The sequence below is a fragment of the Oncorhynchus nerka genome, linkage group LG7 (genome assembly GCF_034236695.1).
Source record: "Oncorhynchus nerka isolate Pitt River linkage group LG7, Oner_Uvic_2.0, whole genome shotgun sequence".
Lineage (NCBI taxonomy): Eukaryota > Metazoa > Chordata > Actinopteri > Salmoniformes > Salmonidae > Oncorhynchus > Oncorhynchus nerka.
The window spans coordinates 27,573,611-27,582,465 of NC_088402.1; the positions used below are offsets into that span (position 1 = coordinate 27,573,611).

At 42.7% G+C, this 8,855-nt stretch overlaps 1 protein-coding gene across 4 annotated transcripts; it reads right to left on the reverse strand.

Annotated features, from left to right (window-relative positions):
• Positions 1-29: 29 nt before the first annotated feature.
• Positions 30-7,096, reverse strand: LOC115131405 (uncharacterized). Of its 4 annotated transcripts, none has more exons than XM_029663114.2 (7): positions 6,886-7,095; positions 4,885-5,119; positions 4,063-4,758; positions 3,883-3,971; positions 3,526-3,726; positions 3,298-3,367; positions 30-3,154 (listed from the first exon to the last, which is right to left on the reverse strand). In XM_029663114.2, the coding sequence occupies exons 2-7, from the start codon at positions 4,981-4,983 to the stop codon at positions 2,969-2,971; spliced, it is 1,341 nt and encodes a 446-aa protein (XP_029518974.1). In that variant the 5' UTR covers positions 4,984-5,119; positions 6,886-7,095; the 3' UTR covers positions 30-2,968. The 4 variants fall into 4 exon arrangements, with proteins under 4 accessions (XP_029518974.1, XP_029518975.1, XP_064876449.1 ...); XM_029663115.2 differs by lacking the exon at positions 6,886-7,095 and adding an exon at positions 6,150-6,251; XM_065020377.1 differs by lacking the exon at positions 6,886-7,095 and adding an exon at positions 5,819-5,973.
• Between the last annotated feature and the right edge of the window lie 1,759 nt (positions 7,097-8,855).

Consider the following 8,855-nt stretch of genomic DNA (forward strand, 5'->3'; position numbering starts at 1 on the left):
ATGACTCAAGTCAAGAATATCAGCAGATACACATTTATAATCACTAGATAGTTTTATTCACACATACATAGCCGGGTTATTGCAACAACAACAAACACATGGCACTAGAAGAGAATGATTCATTGTCATTTTTTCCATTACGATTTTTGTACTGATTGAATTTTACCGATACTAAAGAGTTAGGTAACACGTTACTTGAAGGGGATAAAACCTTAATGAAAGAGATCGTAACAACTTTACAAGTGTTCCAGTATCATTCATAACAACCTTCATAACTTATTTATTCAACGTCATTCATGAGGTGTTATGAATGCCTTACGTATGCCCCTTCAAAGTCAAGTGTTATTGAGTGTTAACGGTCATGCTAGATTTAACACATGGCATGCTTTGTCACCTAGTTTAAGAAAGCATTGTCGTCTCAAACACACACATCATGTTGAGTGAAACACATTTTATCAATGATGCAGAGGAAGCTTGAGTCGCATTCTGATGACAGGTACGCAATATTCTACACATACTCCTTTTTTTGCAACTTATAATAACCATTAAATTAAAAGTCAACTGTCATTCCAATCAAGAGTATTGTTTACCGTTCAGAAAATAACAGAGAAGTCTCAGTCCCGAACAGGCAAATGCACGTTTTCAGAAACATGACTCCAGAGTGCTATATACACTATATATACAAAGGTATGTGGACACCCCTTCAAATTAGTGGATTTGGCTATTTCAGCCAAATGACAAACCTGACGGGTGTATAAAATCGAGCACACAGCCATGCAATCTCCATAGACAAATATTGGCAATAGAATGGCCTTAGTAAAGAGCTGTGACTTTCAATGTGGCACTGTCATATGATACCACCTTTCCAACAAGTCAGTTCAGCCAATTTCTGCCCTGCTAGAGCTTCCCAGTCCACTGTAAGTGCTGTTATTGTGAAGTGGAAATGTCTAGGAGCAACAACGGCTCAGCCACGAAGTGGTAGGCCACACAAGCAAACAGAATTGGACCGCCAAGTGTAGAAGCATATTAAAATAATCTGTCCTTGGTTGCAACACTTACTACCAAGTTCCAAACTGCCTCTGGAAGCAACTCCAGCACAATAACTGTTCGTCAGAAGCTTTATGAATTGGGTTTCCATGGATGAGCAGCCGGAGACAAGCCAAAGATCGCCAAGCGCAATACCAAGTGTCAGCTGGAGTGGTTTAAAGTTAACCGCCATTGGACTCTGGAGCAGTGGAAACACATTTTCTGAAGTGTTGACTCACGCTTCACCATCTGGCAGTCTGACGAACTAATCTGGGTTTGGCGAATGCCAGGACGCTACCTACCCCCAATTCATAGTGCCCTCTAAAGGTTGGTGGAGAATGAATTATGGTCTGGGGCTGTTTTTCATGGTTCCCTTTGTTCCAGTGAAGGGAAAGCTTAACGCTACAGCATATATTGACATTCTAGACAAATATGTGCTTCCAATTGGGGAAGGCTCTTTCCTATTTGATAATGACAATGCTCCCATGCACAAAGTAAGGTCCATACAGAAATGGTTTGTTGAGATCAGTGTGGAAGAACTTGACTGGACTGCACAGAGCCTTGACCCCCCACCCTACACCTTTGGGATGAATTGGAATGCTGCCTGCAAGCCAGGCCTAATCGCCCATCCTCACTAATGCTTGTAGCTGTATGGAAGCAAGTCCCCACAGCGATGTTCCAACATCTAGTGGAAAGCCTTTCCAGAAGAGTGGAGACTGTTATAGCAGCAAAGGTGGGACCAATTCCATATTAATGCCCATGATTTTGGAATTAGAGGGTCATTGAGCAGGTGTCCACATACTTTGTCATGTAGTGTATGTCATGCAACTGTGTTGCAGTGTCAGGGACATGAGCTGAGGTCAGGTCAAACATTAACTGCAAGCCAGCCAGTCTGCAGCTGTCTCCTCTCCCTGACAGCCAGTTAGCCATCCAACATGGAAGGACATTAGCAGTTCCCAACCAAGGTACAAATGGAGTTGTGAGTTAAAAAGTACAGCAATGAGGACATGAGATTTAAAGCTCTTCAAAATAAGAGTCTTATGAGATTGACATGTACACTTCCAAATAAGATTGTACAGGGACAAAGAGACCGACACATCATGCATTAGGTTGCTTTATGCCACATGGATGCTCTCTCCATGACTTTCCACTGGCACACAGAGATCAGAGGGTGTGTTAGAACAAGGTCACATTGAGTCATGGCAGGCCATAGATAAGACAACTTCAACTGGCTATATGGAATGGGGTCTAATCTCTCCATATTAAGACCCCCTGGCCTCAGTAAAGGGTTTATTGGGCGGTGTGCAAACTGTTACATCAACAATGCATTCACCAGTGACAACTGTATCCAACGGAAACCAGTGGCAAATGTGTGCCCAGTTCCCAGGCACGTTTGACTGCCCCATAGGCTGAGAACACATGAAACACAAAATGACTGATTCCAATAATGACTCATCAATTTAACTTTAATACTAAGCTTGCCTTTCTTTAAATTTTTTATAGCATTTAACAGTGTCTTCATGTAATGTAGTGAAAATAGGGTTGTCCAATAATATACACCATTTAGCAGATACTTTTATGAGCAGCAGGCTATGTGCATGGTGAGCGTTTAGGCCCAGAGAGGTTCAACATCCCACAAGCAATCACTCAGTGCCGTGCGATCATTTGTTTGTGCGTTAACAGGGTACTGATCAAGGTCTCAACTCAACTTATTGGATAAACTGAAGTTCTGGATTGCATATGAACTAAAATATTAGCGGCTATTCGATTGCTGTGGGAGTCCAGAGAGAGAACGAGTTTGGAAAGGTTTATTTTAATTAAACATTTTCCCCCCAGAGCAGGCGCACAATAGGGAGAGATTGTACGGGTGATCAGGGATAAACAAGTTGTTTTTCTGGACAACATTGATCACATGTTTCCCTCTCTGTGCGTGTTACTCCTCTCATGGTACACACATGCTCCTTCCTCTAGACCCTCCTTTCTCTCCGTCTCGGCTCTGTCGGAGGGAGGAGAGCAGGGGGGGCAGGAGGTTGAGGGCCGGCCGGTGCTCCTGGACCCCCAGGGCCACAAGGGCCCCCGCTAACAGAGTGGTCACCCTGGGCAGGATGGGCGGCTGGGCCTTCATCATCTGGAGGAAGATGGGAAAACAATACTCAGCAAGTTTGATGTGATCAGTTTAGGCAAGGCAGAGAACCTGATAATATTTCTCAGCTATTTGTAGGCATGTCCATTTCAGAGTCAGAGGAGACAGTACACAACAGGGCCACTCACTTTTTCCACTTTGTGACAGTGTATGAGTCCATCATGGCCAAGGTAGAAGGTGGAGAACGCATCATATGACCTGTTGAAAGACTGTGTTTAATAGAGTATAAATGATCAAAAGTAATTAACAATGAAGAGGAACACTGACTAGAACCCCTATCCATTCCAATACCAAATCAATACATTTATATCTGAACATTGTGTAAAGATGAACATATCCCAGTCAGGTTTCTGTACCTGTAGAGGTCAGTTTTGTCCTTGCGGTAGAATCTCAGCAGCAGAGAGAGGAAGGGCAGTCCTCTGACCCTCCACCTGGCCTTGATGGTCATGTCCTCTGGGTGCTTAGTCAGTTTCAGTACCTCTAACCGGGCCTCAGCATAGTAACAGAGACACAGCAGCCTCCACAGAGACAGGCTCAGCTGGTACAGAACTCTGCCCCTAGAGGATAGAGACAGTATAACTGTATTATAATATAGACCTATTATGGGGGTGTAAATGTGTGTAGTTACATACGTATAAATATCAGGGTTCAGGTCAATTCGATTTCAATTTAGGAAGTGAACTGCTATTGAGTAGCCAGAATGTAGCGTTTACCTGGTCTTGGCATTTAGAATACAGTTGACGAACTCGATATCATTTGTATACATGGTGTAGTCATGACTCTTCACAAACAAACTTGGAAGCTGCAAATCAAACAAATGATAATCAATACTAATAACTAAATAGCAGTGTATGCCATCAAACAGCACTCTTTAACAAACAAATCCCTCTTACCTCAATCCTCAGCTTTTCATACATCAAGGCCAGTTTCTCCTCATCCTCCCTCTCTTTGTCGCTGTGTCCCCCCTCCACTGTCTCTCTCTCTGTGTAGCTACTATACAGAGAGGTGTGGAACAGCGACAACTCTTTCTCTAGTCCAATCATATTGCCCGATTTGTCCCCGTAACCAGGTAACGGCTCCATTCCAGGACAGTGGAAGCAGTAAAACCTGGATCCATACATAAATGGAGCAGGACATCCTTCCGTCTCAAACAGCCTTCGGAACGATCCTCTCTCCCTCTTTTCTGCATCATCATGCAGCCATTCTCCCTTGTTCATCTTCCCAACGCTGATGTCATCCTCTCGGCTCCCATCCACAGTGGTCATGGGGAAGAGGAACTCCACGGGCCTACTGACTCCTCTCGGAGCAAGGATCTCACTTAGTTTAGTCTGCCCAAACAGAGGCACCTCCACCAGGGTGTGCTGGTCATCACACTCCCCAGGGACAGTCCGCACCAGCACACACAGGCTGACAGTCTCTTCCCAGTCCTCGTCCAGGCCCGGGGGCATCTGGCTGTGGCTGGCATGGTGAAAGGGGTGTGACAGGGATGGCTGCTTGATGTTCTGGTACCTCAGACTGTTGGGGGGAACCAGGGCCCATGACGCGCTGCTGAGAGGCCGAATCTGTCCACTCCACTGCACATCCAGCGCCTGCAAATTGACATGGGACAAGTAAAGATTTTCCATAAGGTGCTCTTATATAGCCTGGTCCCAGACTTGGATCCAGCCTTGCATTTATTCAAATAATTAATGTAGGCCTATCTGTCAAGACAATACCTGTGCAAGACTCCAGCACTGTTGCTTGACTGGTTGCCTGTTGCCATGGCTCCTCACACACCCCGCCCACAAGGCGAGGGCCCCTCTACATGCAGCCATTCAAGACAGGGGGTAGGGTGTAACCCCAGTCACCAGGGGACACCCCAGACAGTCACCAGACCATCATGCCACAGCCACCCAAAGGAAGGACCAGCTCTTTATCTTCTTGGTCCCCTCTCAATCCCAACTAAGAAACCTAGATAAGGGGGGGCAGTTGAGGGTGAACAGTTATTTTTAGACCATCGTCTCAATGATATGTCCATATGATCATATGGCCTGGTGTGTGAATGTGTAGGCTCCTCAAGGAACAGTTGGGAGTTCATGCATAGGTTGCTAGGCTGTAAATCAAGACCCATGTGACCTTCATACTACTGGCATTCACTGCTATGCCAGACAGGTATACATACGGTACACATACATGCATGCCTATACCATGACAAAGGTCAGATCTAGCATCCATGGAATTTCACAGATTAGTTTTGTTTCCAAATACTCAAAATTCTAGATATGGAAGAGAATTTCAATGAGGTGGGAATGATTCAAGGCATTTTTAAATGTCCCTGGAGTTAGAGTGGTTCAACTTCAAATTCAGTATTTGACTGAATTTTCCTAAAAGTTTCCTTTTAAACTTTTTGCCAAATTACCATAAATCAACACAACACAGCCTTGGAAGTGCTCATCTAGGAGCAAAAAGATTTGAAGCATGTCGGTCCTCTTTTACTTTAAAGTTTAACCCACCCCACTTGAAATATATTTTTAGAGCCAGTGTTGCCGCTATATTTAAGAGTATTCAGAACCCTCTAGCGACATTTTCAAAAAAGCGACTAGTGACAAATTTAGTGACTTTTTCTGGTGTTAATGGAGACTCTGACATGAAAGCACGTATCATTCCTACTCTTCTCAACGAGCAACAGATGCGCACAGCAGTCCCTCCCAGCTGCAGTCGGAGCAGGAGATGTTCACCCCTTGTGTCCAGACTGCAAATTAATCGCGTATGCGGGAAGCCGCAGCTGGCTGATCCCGCCCTGGCTTACATTCAGGGTGGGATATAAATGTAAAAAACTAAACTAAAAAACTAAGTAACTCCGCCAGTCTCTCTCTTCTGGGTCACTTTTGCCGGTCCCAAGCACGGATAAAGTAGGGTTGGAATTGTGACATAAAAACCCCCCAAGAATGACAGAAGTTAATTTGTAGTTCTAAACATATTTAGGGTGTTTTTTACTCACATTTTGTCTCGCCCACGACCTTATTCCTCTCTCCTACAGTGTCCATCACAATTACATGCACATGGCCAATTATGCAAATTAGGTGATATAATTTAGCGACTTCTAGGACAGCTGATACCAACTTTCCTTACTGAGGAGTTGGCAACACTGCCCATGACAGTGAGTGGTGGAAACCACGAGATCGTAATTGATACTCAGACGTCTCGTCTTCCCAATAACACAGTAATTTGGTACATTTCAACTCGATAACTACAGTAGCGAATATCGTGATGTTTCTTCTATAACTTTAGAACCCTGATGTTGATACATTACATAGAAAAACCGTACATACCTAACAGTACGTGTTTATCATTAAGACAAACGATATTTACTCATGATTGCAGAGGCAGAATAGATTGCAACCCATTTTTCTGGCAGCTACAATATTATACAATACTATGATGTAACATTTCACGTTCTAGACTTTATCAAACGTGAACTGACATTCAACCTTTGGTAGCCGAGTGGATTGGTTGGACGATTAACAATCGTACAGACACAACCAGAAACAAGTGAACCATGCAGCAACTGATGTTATGTATGGAAATACATCATTGATTGACTTATATAGGGACCCCTCAATGTAGTTGTAAAACGCACTCCAACGTTCTACAACTCGCTAACTTGTTAGTTGATAAGCTAGCAGCTAGATCACATGTCAGCACAACATTGGGTTAGCTAGGAGCTAGCATGTTACCTGTGTCAGAAGCGGATTGGATAGAAATTGCGATGAGTCAGTTTAGCAAGGACCAGATGATAATCCTCCAAGTCAGGTACTTTACTTTTTATTTTCCCACGTAATGTTACAAAATTGGAAGTTATCAAACGTTACACAAATGTCATTCCATTTCCCAATGTCCTTGTCCAGCAGCAACGCGCCTCACGCAAGCGTAGGAACGTTTCTAGAAGAAAAACCGCCAGACGTCATACACCGGCGTAGCTCTGATTGGTGGAGAATGCATATTTCAGTCTGACTATACTAGTATTACATCGAAGACTGCTGTACACATTTTGTAGGTCTAGACTACCTTCTTTAGCTACATTTTTTATGAAACTTTTCAAGCAATTTATTGAGAAAACATATAATTATGTAATACTTATCCTATCCATTAAACACAATTATTATTTCACTATCAATTGCTGTTTTTACTCACAAAAGACTACAATTGTGTGACAAACCTACTGGTGGCGCTGTGAAATGTAGATTGTCTTTCACTAGAGAATGAAACTCGGTGGTGCCAAAGATTATGGATATACTGACAAGATACTAGTGTCCACCCCCTAACAATGGGGCTCGTTGTCCATAAAGCGTCTCTGCGGGCTGTCTAGCGCCCGCCTATCCTTTTTTTAGGATTTGTGGATACATTTCATTGTTACTTTTTAAATATTCGACGAGTGTTGTTGAAGTCAACCGCCTATATTCAATGGAGAGTGGCAGAATATCTGCCCGCTGTAATTGATCCAAGATTAAGGACATATTTGATTATATTCAGACAGTCAGCATAGCCTTGCTATTGAGAGAGGCAGCCATAGTCAGACCTGGCTCTCAAGAGAAGACAGGCTATGTACACACTGCCCAGAAAATGAGGTGGAAAATGAGCTGCACTTCCTAACCTGGCAAATGTATGACCATATAAGAGACACATATTTTCTCAGATTACACAGACCCACAAAGAATTTGAAAACAAATCCAATTTTCATAAACTCATATCTATTGGGTGAAATACCAGTGTGCCATCACAGCAGCAAGATTTGTGACCTGTTCCCACAAGAAAAGGGCAACCAGTGAAGAACAAAAAACATTGTAAATACCACCCATATTTATGTTTATTTTTCCCTTTTGTAAATGTACTATTTTCACATTGTTATAAACTGTACATAGCCACATTATGACATTTGAAATGTCTCTAGTCCTCTGAAACTTTGTGAGTGTAATGTTTACTGTTTACCCCAACGATTGTTTTATGGACCAAATTCGACACTCATTGACCTCCATATGAAAACTCCTCGCTTGCTGAGAGAAAGAAAAGACAGGCTATGTGCTCACTGCCCACAAAATGAGGTGGAAACTGAGCTGCACTTCCTAACCTCCTGCCCAATGTTGGACCATATTAGAGAGACATATTTCCCTCAGATTACACAGATCCACAAAGAATTCGAAAACAAATCCAATTTTGAAAAACTCCCATATCTACTGGGTGAAATTCCACAGTGTGCCATCACAGCAGCAAGATTTGTGACCTGTTGCCACGAGAAAAGGGCAACCAGTGAAGAACACACACCATTGTAAATACAACCCATATTTATGCTTATTTATTTTACCTTGTGTCCTTTCCCATTTGTACATTGTTAAAACACTGTATATATATAATATGACATTTGTAATGTCTTTATTGTTTTGAAACTTCTGTATGTGTAATGTTTACTGTTAATTTGTATTGTTTATTTCACTTTATATATTCACTTTATGTATTATCTACCTCACTTGCTTTGGCAATGTTAACACATGTTTCCCATGCCAATAAAGCCCTTGAATTTAATTGAATTTAATTGAATTGAAAGAAACGAAAAATGCCACCTGATGGAGAAGACAGATTTTTGGCCGAGCTGGGCCAATGATGTGTTTATACACGTCATTGAGTTAGTCCTCTCGCATTGCTTCTTCCT

Bases quoted from the DNA above. Each gene is read 5' to 3' on its own strand.
- LOC115131405 (XM_029663114.2), bottom strand. From the start codon at position 4,983: ATGGCTGCATGTAGAGGGGCCCTCGCCTTGTGGGCGGGGTGTGTGAGG. The intron at 4,759-4,884 runs GTATTGTCTTGA...GTCAATTTGCAG, and splicing joins AGTGCTGGAGTCTTGCACAG to GCGCTGGATGTGCAGTGGAG. The intron at 3,155-3,297 runs GTGAGTGGCCCT...ATCTTCCTCCAG, and splicing joins ACTGTCACAAAGTGGAAAAA to ATGATGAAGGCCCAGCCGCC.